The sequence below is a fragment of the Panonychus citri genome, unplaced genomic scaffold (genome assembly GCF_014898815.1).
Source record: "Panonychus citri isolate SS breed McGregor unplaced genomic scaffold, ASM1489881v1 Contig00049, whole genome shotgun sequence".
NCBI lineage: Eukaryota > Metazoa > Arthropoda > Arachnida > Trombidiformes > Tetranychidae > Panonychus > Panonychus citri.
This window is the reverse complement of record NW_026515454.1, coordinates 60109-72427: the sequence shown is the minus strand read 5'-3', so window position 1 is coordinate 72427 and position 12319 is coordinate 60109. Positions and strand designations below refer to the sequence as shown.

Below are 12319 nucleotides of genomic sequence, written 5' to 3'. Positions count from 1 at the left end.
GAAAACCAAAAACTATTCATTTCTTTTGACCAATCAACTGAAAAGCAACAACAATCAGCACGTTATAAGACAATCAAATTAACGATTTTTCTTCCAAATTAAATTGTCAACAACAATCAAATCAATTTCGTTAACTCCTTCTTATCATCATAATTATCAGATTATCTTCATGTGAAGATTGGGACAAGAAAAAAAAATTCGAGAAAAAAAGTTTCACTTTATTTATGTACTTGGATTGTAAAACCAATAAGATCAACAGTTGATTGTTAAGTGAATTAGTTATTAATTAGTTAATCAATAATGTCTCTAGTCAATTATTATTATCAATTATATGAGAAATTGTTCTGGGGCGATCTCAAAGTGACCAGAGCTCAAGACTTTTTCCTGGTCAATAGTAGTTGGGGATTACCGTTCATTTTGGCCATTCAATTGACTTTTGTTATGTTCCTTGGACCCAAATGGATGTCAACTCGTAAACCATTTGACCTACGACCTCTTCTAATTGTGATAAATGGCCTTCACTTTGGTACTTATGGTTGTGGTATCTTGTTACTTGGATATGGAATTAGTTTAGGCCGTGATTCTTGGGCTTGTACGGCAAAACCATCGGACGATTTTCGTGATGATGTTATGCTACGAATCGCTTATGCCCTTTTCTGCATGAGAATTTTAGAATTGACCACACCCGTTATCATGGTTCTTCGAGGTAAATCAGGCCAATCGCCGATCGCCAATTCCCTCTACAATGGATTCTACATCTTAATCATTTACCATTGCATGAATCGCTACTACAAAGATATGGTTTATCTTTATCCTTATACCGACGCGATGAAGATCACATTGAGATCGGGCTACTATTCACTCACCTCTCCAGGACCTGATTTCCGGCGGTTCCATTGGCCTAAACACTACGTGACCATATTTTCACTAATTGTCGCTCTTTTCAACGTTTATCACCTAATCTACTTGATCGCCAATAATTGTGACGGACCGAAAGTGTTAATGTTTTCATTTCTAACTCTTGCCTTGGGCGAAATCATCTTTTACCTCATCAAACTTAGTCCACAATCAGGTAAACAAATGGATCTGATCAACAATCAACAACAATCAATTGCCAAGGAGGGAAAAAAATTACATTGATCATAATTGGAAACAATTTGTACTTTTTTTCCTTGATTGTTAATTTTTAATTTTCTTTGTTATTGACTGGGATTTAAACTATTACAGTCAAGTGTAAAAATCAATCAAATTTTGTGATTGATTGATTATCTTAATCACTGTAATCAACTATTGGGAAATTACCAGAGACTAAATTCTGATTGCAATAAAATCACTTGAAAGTCGAGCAACAATTAACCATAATCCTCAATATCACATTCAAATTATTTCAATTGTAATTAACTAATCAATTCAATTGTGACAATAGTTTAATTGATTGTAATCAATGATTGTTGATGATTACTTTAAATGGGTCATAACCTTTGCTAGCTGATAATTACAATCAAAATTGTTAATATTTAAATTAAGATATTGTAACAATCAATGAAACTTTCAACGATCAGAAATCAAAGAAAAAATCAAATTCAGTTGATTAAAGAGTCACAACTTAATTGTTACAATATCAGAACAATTATCGCCCATGTTGATTGATTATTTTCCTCTTCAAGAGGTTGATTGGTTAATTTTGATTGTTGATTTGTTGGAATTGATAATCACAAGGAGTAAATGAGAAGCGGTTTCAATAGCGACCTGAAAATATTTGTCAACAATTAGTTAATTGTGATTAGAATGTGTTAGAATTGAATGAAAAGATACTTACCATTAGGTAATTTAAATTGTTCATCTCAAGAGTTTCAAATACAGTAAATAATTTACGACCAATCAGATAATCAGAGATTACAATTAGCTTTATTTTAGAGTTAATTGTGAATTGATTGGATCTGATAAATATGATCCGATTTAATTGTTTGCGACATTCATCAAACTGATTGCAATGAATTAGAATGAAACAAATTTAGTTTGGTAATTATTTAATTGTTGTATCATAATTTTACCTTAATTCTTGCGTATGCTCCAGTAAAAAAGGTAACTGATTGACCACAAATTAAGTTAATCAGTCCAAGAGCAATTAAAACAGTTCGAGTGATCAAATTTAACGAGACGAAAAAAACTAAATATAAAATTAAAATTTGAGCAAAAAATGTACAGATAAAGATGCAACTATTTAATTGAGACCAGAAATTAAGAGTTTGATTAACATCCTGAAGTAAAACAATCAGCTGATTCACTTTGATTGTGATTGTTTTTTCACAATTAAACTGGTCAATAAGATACGATCGAAACAATTTACTAATCAATTGAAATTTTTGACCAATTGTGAAAGCATAGAAACTGAAAATTATCCCAAAATTAACACAATTAGTTACAACATTAAACGAGCCAAATGCAGCAATTAAACCGTTAATTGTTGTAGCCAATGAGATTAATGGATCTGAATTAACTAATTGTGGTAAATGTAATGATAAAGCTGATAATATACCTCCAATTGTTGATAATTTCATGCAAGTAAATGACAATTTAAATGCTAATCGGACTGATTTGATCGGTGAAAGATTTGTCATGATTAACAATTTAAACCATTGCTGCTTTTTAATTGAACAATTTGATTGTTTAATTAACTTCCAACAGTAAATTGTACACAAACACCATAAACAATTAATAAACCAAACGGTATCGTGAATATTATCAAGGATTGTGGCATAATCACCAAGGTAAATTGCGATAATTGGTTTAATTGTAAATTGGGTGAAAATTAAGGCTCGTATTACATATGAGGTAACAATTAACAAACCAACAATTGATAAATAATGATGACAATTAGAAACTGATTTAGACAAATAGTTTAATTCTAGAAATGTATAGTAAATGAAATAATCAGTTAATTGGTTTTGAAAATAATCTGTACGTTGATTTGGTTCATCGTCCATTATTTTATAACAATTTAATACAATTAATGAGATGATTAAGTTAATTGTAACATCACTTTCGGATAATCAAACTTGTAAATTTTACTTTCATAATCACAATTAACTGATTCTTTGCTACGAGATTTTGTCTTGATCAGATTTAATTGTTTGCATGATCAGTTTCACTTATTATTTTGTTAATTGCGTGATTTAATCATTAATTGATTTAACTTTCATTAACTTTTTGCTTGATTATTGTAAAGTAAAATAAAGTAATTAAATTAAATTGCTAGTTTTAAAGCTATTAAATTAACTAACATTGAAATTGATATAGAAAGTTTTAATTGCTTAATCAATTGATTGAGTTAATCAATTAAATCTTGTATTTATAGATTTGATCTGAACAATTTAGTTGATTGTTTTGCTAATTTTTCAGATTAATCCTTTGGTCACCTTGATGATTAGTTAATTAGTGTCTGGAAATGATTAACATGCAATGAAACAATTAAATAGCTTTAATTGTGTCAGATTGTGAATAAGATTTGGCAGAAATAAATTAAATTGCCATTAGATTGCTGATCAATTTGTTAATTGTTGTAAATTTCAATTAGCATTTAACTGATTTAAAATGAGATGTTATTTGCTAGATGATTAATCAAATTGATTGTGATAACAATTTGATAATTTAATCGAGATGTTTTGTTTTTGTGTACAATGAAAAAATCAAATTTGTATCAAATTAAATCAATTAAATTGTCAATTGAATAAAAAGAGGATGGATCTTGATTCTTGATTAAAGTTTGATTGTGATTAAAACAATTAGCAACAATTGGAATCGTGAGAGAGAAACAAAAATATTACATTGAGATTCATTGGAATTATTAGTTGATTGTTGAGGCTCTTTTAGATCAGCAATTAGAAAAGATAATTAAATTAAACAGTAAATTTGTTGTTCTCACAATTATCCTAACTAATTAATCTGAATCATACTTTCTTTAACGTTAACTGTTAATTAACCAGTCAATCAAATTAACTGTTGAGCAAATCCCTTAACTAAATTAAGAAGCAAGAAAAAAATATTAATAATAATACTTGACACGAACTCAAAATCCTGAACAAATTGATTATCACAAATAGAGAGACGATGATAATAATAATTATCGAGGAAAAGAAGTTCAAATTAATACTGATCAGAGGGATGGAATCAATTAGATTAAATGCTAATTCTAAGCTATCAGGAGAGAGTAAATGATTAACGGTAAAACTGAGATAACGCCGAAGGCTATTAATCGGCCTGATCCATTGCATCCGTCGGTATTACAGATACATTCCTCGACGGTGGGTAATCCCCTGTCGCTGACGTCCTTACAGCCCATGGATTCTGGTGTTTCCGGTAGACTTGGATCAAGAACTCCACATTTACGGACATGGAAAGTTTCACCATTAACTATTGCGAAAAAGAGATAAATTGATTGAGTTATTAATCGTTAATATTGTTAACTAATTGTTGGACACTTACCATTTTGTGTTATCTTCAGGCAAACCTTTTCATTATCAGCGCACTTTTTTTTGGCAAATACTTGACCAACAAATGGACTATTGCAACCAGGATTTATGTTTCCTTTACACATCCAGCATTCGAGTCCATCAACGGTTACTATTAGTAAATCATGATGTAGCAATTAACGAAATCGAGATGATATAAAAAAGAGATGAAAAGGAAACAATTAAAATTGTAATGAAGGAAATTAAATGTAAATATCATTAGGAAATGTTGGTTAACCGGATATGTTTTTGTTTATCTTTTCAAGTGATCAGTTGATTTGATTGTTGCTTTCATTACGATTTCAACTGTTTAGCAATTTAAATTTGAGATTCGGTAAATTGTGATTAATTGTTGTTGATTTTATTGAGCAATAATAATAATATATTATATTGAGAGTGATTATTATCATTGGATCTACAAAATAATCAAATGTTATTAGGATTTAGAGTTAATTTTAATAGTAGTTTAATTAATGTGAATGTGTGTGGGTTTTGTTTTTGTAATTAGTTAATTGTTTGGTGCGATTGGTTTAATAATTGTTGCTCTTTTTCAGAAATTTTTGTTTCTTATTATAAATTATTCATTAATCAAGAACTAGTAATTGTAATCAACAATTAAAATCAGCAAAGAAAACAAAACAATCATTGAGGTTTCTTAATCATTTCTTTCAATCTAATTTAAGCAATTAATACAATTTACTGATGATTATAGTTAGTTAATTACATTTACAATTTGCTGGAGTTTAAATAGTTACAATTTAGTTTTAATTGTTTCGAGTTTTTCTTTAATAATTGTAATCGTTTTTATCAGTTTCAATTATGTATAATAGTAAAATCTAAGTGTTAATCAATAAATTGTAATACTAAATTTGATTACAATCAAATTGGTTTACAGTAAAGTTAATTAATTGTTTGTTGTACTTGTTAATTGAATATGAGATGTAGCATTTTTTTATAATTGTTGTCATCGTTTGAGTTACAACAACGAGACAGTTAATTGTAGACAATCAACCAATTGATTCCTTATTAATATCTTTTTTTTGTTATTATTTCAATAACAATTAAAAATTGCTATTTGATTGTTTTTCTTTGAGACAATATTGTGATTAAGTTAATTGTTAACAAGTAAATGAAAAAACATATACTAAAGGCAGTGTATCGATTGATATGATTAACCTGCTGCCTGATTAACTAAATTAGTTTAATTAGTATTTGAGTGAGTCAAATTATGTTGAAGTTGAGTCTTTGTGTTTTTTTGATTTGGTTGAGTTTTCATCATTTAATCAGCTGATTGTTAATCATAAAATTGATTAAAAGGGTAATTCAATTTGGAGGCAGTGGCCAATCAAATCAATCGACATCCTCTTATATTGGGATTCAAATGGATTGAGTTGATTAGTGACAATCAATTTTAATCAACAATTAAACAAAAAAAGAGAGAGAGTTTAAAATAATCAAATGAAATCAAATGAATGATTAAGGAAATGAATGAATCACAAATTGATAGTCAAGGAAATTAAGATGATCATTTGGTTGATTTAGCTTAATAGACTTTTCAATGGTTAAGGAAAATTGAAATAATTGGAATTGGAAATTAATTGAAAACAATAACAATTAAAAGAAATGGCGATAACTGGATAGTAGAAGCAAAAAGAGAGGAAAATTAAGACTAGAATTTGAATTGATTAATTGACAAGGATCAAGAAGATTGTATGTAAATCTAATTAACTGTAATAATATCTCATATTGGCGATGTTGTTTGAGTTGTTAATTTGTTTAGTTCGACTAGAAGTTGACAATTTAAATCGTAAAATTGATTAGTTTGTTGATGTAGCCTAAAGAGATGATGGAGATTAAAAGTGTAATGATGGACGTTGATTGTTGAGAGATTCCTTGATTACACAAATCGCCTCGACAAACACATTGAGTTTGGGTAAGACCTAAGGATCCAGTTCGTTGTATGCAGGTAGGCTGTTCGGTGGATGCATCATACCAACCACATGAACGGAAAACACGTACAACGTTTTCAACTGAAGAAATAGCAATTGTTATGAGAGAGAAAAAGAAGAGAGAGAAAAGTTAATTGTTGAACTAATCATTATCATCATTATCATACTAATAATGCTAATGATTAAAAGGAGTGAGTTAATTTACTAAACTAATAATAAAACAGCGAGAGAAAAAAATATCTAATAACTAACAAGGAACAGGCAAAGGAAAAAGGTTAAAATAATTAATAGTGTTGACAATTAAAGTTAATTGAGAGCGTCAGGATTTGGATATTAATAGTAATAATTGTGACCATGAGAAATGGGATAGTAAACAATTTGCTAATAATTTATGAATGAAATGATTGAATTAAAAGGCAAGAATCAAATGATAAGTGTTAGAATATAAAATAAAAGGAAATTAAATCTAATTGTGATAATATTATTTTCATGAGTTAACAAGATGCTTTTTGATGATGGAAACAAATTGCCAAAGTTAAATTGTGTGGATTAGATGAAGGAAACAATTGGAGAAATAAATTGCATGCAATAAGAAGGAGAGAGAGAGAGGAAAAACTAAATTGTTACTATTAAATTGCAAAGGTTTTGATTGTTGTGTTAATTGTGATTTGAGAGTTAAGGTTCTTAACCTTTTTGCAGAACTTTCCTACAAACGGCAACATATTGGGTTCCATTTCGGCTTACATGAGGCGCTAAGCCGTGATGTGATTCATTACGAACTATTTTCTCGATCTCAAGGGTACAATTGGCCTTATACTCGATCGCAAGTGCACCAGTATCGGGTGGATCATAGGGATCCGAACAGTAAGGTTTGTGTAAAGAGTTACAAGAGTAACACGTAAGACCATTGACTGTGAATTAGAATGGGAAAGGTTGGAAAAGTGTGACAAAGAAATAGATTGTTCATTCTTAATTGTTCGCAATAAACAAGATTACAATTAAAGGTGTTAATTGTAAACAATATAATTTATATTAAATGATGAGTATGATGAGAATAGAAAATTAAAAGAGAAATAATAATAAACAGAAACACACACACATACGTAGTATTTGTAATAGTTATAAATACACACGAAAAAAGGAGATGATGAAAGAGAATCACAATTAAGACTATTGTTAATGTTTACTATTAGGTAAGTAATATCAATTGATAGTTAATTGTATTAAGACAATTTGTCAATCATTTGTTAATTAGTTGGGTGAACAAAAAAGTGATTGTAATTAAATGATTTGACAACAACTGATTTCATTGATTGTGAAAGTTAACATGATCATGGTTGATTGGATGTTGGATAAATTCAATTTCATTCTGGTAAATTGTTACAATGAAATTGATTAACTTTTTTTTGTTCTCAACAATTGAAAGATGAGTAGATTAATTGTAAACAATCAGATTTTTAATTGTTTGAATCAAATGTTGATTAAAATGTAACCAACCATGTTAACAATATTTACAGTTAATGGATTAAATTGTCCAAGAGGTTAAGTGATTTAATTGTTCAATGGTATAAATAAGATTAATTGTTGGTTAGGAGGTAAAATTATTAATCAACTATTAAAATGGTTATGATTAAATACACTAGAGTGTAAATGACAGGGCATTAATAGTGGACAATCAATTGATCAAGGTGATTTTCTCTGTGTTTAGTTAATTTCCTTTATTATCATAATTGATTTCCCATTTACAATCAATTTTGACAGATATTGATAATATTAATTTAACAATCATATTGGTGATTGGTTAAAGGTGTGACTAAATTGTAATCGCTCAAGGATAAAGAGTAAACCAAGATAATTATAAGAAGCGAAAGTTAATCAACTTAATTACATCAATTAAACAATAGAAATAAGATGAGAATGAGTAACATGATTTAGGCAAATTGATTATTTGAGTTAATTATTTTCATTTGATATCAAATTGAAAATAAAATATTAATTATCTTAAACAATAAGAGGATCAATTGAAAAAAAAGGGAATAAGATTACAATCTAATTAAAGGAGAAGACAACAAACAATTAATCAACTGGAGTAGTAATTAGATATAACTGAATTAAGGTTAATTTCAAGATTATCTCAGTAATCATAAGCCTAATCTTCAAATAGCGTGGAATCAGTTTGATTTGGTAAAATTTTCTTCGAGATTAATCCAATATAAATCAAAATGAATTGTTGATAATACAGAAAAAAAATATCTATCAACAATTACAATTGTAATAGTCTAATAATATTACAATAATATTAACCTTCAATTGAACATGCAATCAATATAATCAACAGAATCGAGATCAAATGGGTGAGCTAAATTGTCGGGGGAAAGATTATGATTTATCGTTGAGCTGAAAAAATTTGATTCTATAAAAATTATCACAGACAAACCGATAACCTCCTTAAGGGGTTTAATTAAAGGGGTTAAATTGGATAGGAATTAATTATAATAGCTGACAATTAACGTGTTCTCCTTCAAGTCTTGTATATCTTTTCATTCTGGTTCTGGTGTTCAATGGATCCTGATAACTGCAAGAAACTCTGACAGGGTCATTTCAAGGGCTAATCCATTAACATTAAACACAATCAGATGAGGACACTCTGTATATATGTTTGATTTGTGTGTGTGAATATATAGTTGATTTGACATCGATTTAAACAAGATTGTATGAGGAAAACAATCTTGGTGATTAAAATCATCTAAATCATGTTATATCTAAGGTAGAAAAAGAATTGACTAATTAATTGGGTTCATATAAAATTGGAGACAGAATTGATCACATAAGAGAGAGAGAAGATGATGAGAAAGAGAGAAAAAGAAAGAGGTTATTGGAGTATAAGTAAAGAGCATCTCCATGGAAGAGAAAAATAAACTCCATAGATGAGACTTATTACCAAAATATAGTGAATAAAATCTTACTAAGGATCAATTGGAATTGGAATAAATTGAAAGAATAGTAATCAATATATTTTCTGGAAAAACTGAACAATTATCGTTTTGTTTAGAGGTAAAACAAGGGTTAGAAACAAAAAGAACCATAAACATGGAGACAGAAAAAGAGAAGAAAAAAAAAGAGAATAGAATTTCCCTCGCATTCTCTTTGTAGAAGGAAAATAAAGAGAATACATTGTTGTTCCATGTAGAGAATAAAATAGAAAAGAACACAATTCATGACGAGTCTTTCTCTTTCTCTCTCTCTCATCGTATATCGATTGAAGAATATGCACACAAAAGAGATGAGTGAGAGAGAGAGAGAGACATTAATAAATCTATGGAATAAGTTGATTAGAGAATAAAATTCACCATGAAAAAAAAAGAAACACAATCAACATCAAGGAAAGAAAAAGAATTTTTTTTTAAATCTTACCTGAAGTAAAAGCAGTTAGACTGATGATTATTAAAGCAATACAATTGAGAGAATTCATCTTAGATTATATAAATTATATAATATTATGTATTCGAAAATTGTTGAAGAGAATCGGTTAATGATGTAATTGAGTTGATGTATTAGGTGAGATTGAGATGGTAAAAGATAAACAAATAAAACTAAAGGTATTCACAAATCATATACACGGAATGTCAGTTGGATTGGAAGAGGTTTTCAAATGTTGTAAAGAAGCTGGAGAGACTAATGGTTAACATACAGTGTGGATCGCAAGAGAATGAGAGAGAAGGAGAAGTAAAATGAAATGAGAATTGAAGAGAGTGCGTTGAGAAGAAAGAAGAGAGAGAGAAATAAAAGGTAAGAGAAAGAAAGAAAGAAAACGGTTTTGGGCGCGGTTTCTCAAAAGAGAATAGAACATCAAATGAGCGAAAAAAGAAAACAAAATGAGAGAAGGAGAAGAAAAAAGTAAACAAACGTTCGGGTTACCGGTTGCAAATCGAATGTCAAAGGTAAGAGAATCACAGAGATTCACCTGATTACCTGAGTTTTTCTTTTCCTTTCGAGATTCTGATTGTTGATTTGGTCATTTTTCTCACAATTTTTGTTCATTTCGAATGTTTTTCTCTCTGTTTATCTTTTTTTCTTTTTCTTTTTTTTCTAAATTGTGTTTGTGTTTTTCTTTTTCTACAATTTATTCGTTGATTGTTGTGATATTTTGGTCTATTAATTTAAATTTTGTTCTCTCTCTTTGATTATTATGATTAACTTGGTGAACACGCAACTTGGAACAATCAATTTGGTCTCTTTTTTTAAATTGGTTAACCTAATGATGTCGTTTTAATGGAGATTTTTTTTTTTCAATTTTCTTTTTTTTTCTTTTTCTTTGTTTATTATGGTTTGTTCCCCCTCTTAATTATGGTGGTTTTCTTTCAACAGGAAACTGTTGATCGAGTTAATTGTTAACAATTTATTTATGTGTTGCTGGTAATTTGGTTCTTTCCATGGTCGTAATCAGGAAATCTCATTTTCGCTTCCGTAAAACTTTGGTCACAATTGTTGCTCTTCAATGTTTCGTTGGTTTCTAGACTTATTTGTATATTTTCAAGATGAATTTGTTGACATTTGAATTAATTGTTCACTTGTTTGGGTTAATTAATCATCTATTAACCAATTAGATTGGATTGTCAACCCTTTTCCATTGGAAATGTCTCCTGATTGTGTTGACAATTGTCACATCTCGTGATCTAAATTCATCTCAGGTAGATTATCATTTTAATGTATCCGAGATAAGGTAAAGTTATAATTTACACAACAACAATTTGAGAAAAATAATCAATATAATCAATTTATTATCATTATTGCAGGTTAATTGTTTATATCCATGAGGGAAACCTAAACAAAATGAATTGTATATCATTCATCAAGCTTTCATATTATAAACAATATTCAATGGAATTTAACAAAACGTCAAAAAAATATTAATCAACTATCGATTAATTTTCTCAATTAAATTGATTGTATTAAACATCTCGATAGAAGACGTTTAATTAGTAATTAATAATTTTCCTTTGAGTCACATCAATTAAAATCCATATCTGATTGATTGGATAACTTGGAAAACTGCTGATCCACAGACTACGAAAATAAACAGAGCCAATAACCAAGGTCCAACTGGATATTTATCATCTGATGCTTTCTGTAAATAGAAGTAGATCAAAAAACAACATTTAAATTAGAACAATTAACCAAACAATTAGCAAAAAAAAAACTCATCAACTGTAAGATTGAAAATAAGGTCTTCAGGTTCAATGCACTTAAAGAAACCTAAATATACAATAACTGTTAACGTGTAAACTTCAAATTGCTGAGAATTGCGATTTGATTGAAAGGGTTGATTTGTGACAATGGAACAAAAAAATCGCAATTTAAATAATCAACAGAGAATTAATTTCGTTAAAATATTCTCTTTAGAGAAAAAATGAAACACAAATAGAAAAAGAATAACAAAAATATAGAGAAAAGAATATTACAACACAAGAGAATAAAATGATTCTCTGGAAAAGAGAAAATCAACTGATCGTCTATTGGATTAAATTATTAATTGTTCTTGTCACAGGAAAAGGAAGATAAAATGGAAGATGGAATTAGTTAAACAGAATAGAAATTAATTGTAATTAATTAAATACTTACACCGGCTTTGGGTACGTTTCCTCTGAGAGTTACATTTTTGGAAGCCTTTTCATTGGCAATTTTCATCCGTTGAGTTTTAACCATTTTAATTTAAATTGTTTTAACAGTTTACCAACCAAATTAACACCAATTAAAACACTATGAGAGACTAATTGTTAACAATTAATTGTCAATCCGATGATTAGTGGAAAGTAAATGATCACCAAATGATTAAATGGGTTACCTGTTTTCAAATTT

The 12319-nt window shown here is 28.7% G+C and overlaps 2 protein-coding genes and 1 long non-coding RNA gene across 5 annotated transcripts; 2 read left to right on the top strand and 1 right to left on the bottom strand.

Moving 5' to 3' along the window:
* The first annotated feature begins 192 nt into the window (after window positions 1-192).
* On the top strand, window positions 193-1373 carry LOC128385543 (elongation of very long chain fatty acids protein 4-like). Its single transcript, XM_053344416.1, has one exon. The coding sequence runs from the start codon at window positions 301-303 to the stop codon at window positions 1138-1140; it is 840 nt and encodes a 279-aa protein (XP_053200391.1). The 5' UTR covers window positions 193-300; the 3' UTR covers window positions 1141-1373.
* Window positions 1374-1558: 185 nt separating this feature from the next.
* LOC128385541 (uncharacterized) lies at window positions 1559-10285 on the bottom strand. Of its 3 annotated transcripts, XM_053344412.1 has the most exons (5): window positions 9875-10285; window positions 4486-4623; window positions 2055-4413; window positions 1820-1984; window positions 1559-1749 (listed from the first exon to the last, which is right to left on the bottom strand). In XM_053344412.1, exons 3-5 carry the CDS (start codon window positions 2985-2987, stop codon window positions 1663-1665), a joined length of 1185 nt encoding a protein of 394 aa, XP_053200387.1. In that variant the 5' UTR covers window positions 2988-4413; window positions 4486-4623; window positions 9875-10285; the 3' UTR covers window positions 1559-1662. The 3 variants fall into 3 exon arrangements, with proteins under 3 accessions (XP_053200387.1, XP_053200389.1, XP_053200388.1); XM_053344414.1 differs by lacking the exons at window positions 1559-1749; window positions 1820-1984 and having other exon boundaries at window positions 3606-4413; XM_053344413.1 differs by lacking the exons at window positions 1559-1749; window positions 1820-1984; window positions 2055-4413; window positions 4486-4623 and adding exons at window positions 5157-6541; window positions 7150-7371.
* On the top strand, window positions 10272-11432 carry LOC128385545 (uncharacterized). The gene is made up of 3 exons (XR_008324798.1): window positions 10272-10401; window positions 10829-11183; window positions 11257-11432. It is a non-coding gene; the product is annotated as an uncharacterized LOC128385545 (long non-coding RNA).
* Window positions 11433-12319: the final 887 nt, after the last annotated feature.

Bases quoted from the DNA above. Each gene is read 5' to 3' on its own strand.
- LOC128385543 (XM_053344416.1), top strand. From the start codon at position 301: ATGTCTCTAGTCAATTATTATTATCAATTATATGAGAAATTGTTCTGG.
- LOC128385541 (XM_053344412.1), bottom strand. From the start codon at position 2,987: ATGGACGATGAACCAAATCAACGTACAGATTATTTTCAAAACCAATTA. The intron at 1,985-2,054 runs GTAAAATTATGA...CATTGCAATCAG, and splicing joins GAGCATACGCAAGAATTAAG to TTTGATGAATGTCGCAAACA. The intron at 1,750-1,819 runs GTAAGTATCTTT...AAATATTTTCAG, and splicing joins ACAATTTAAATTACCTAATG to GTCGCTATTGAAACCGCTTC.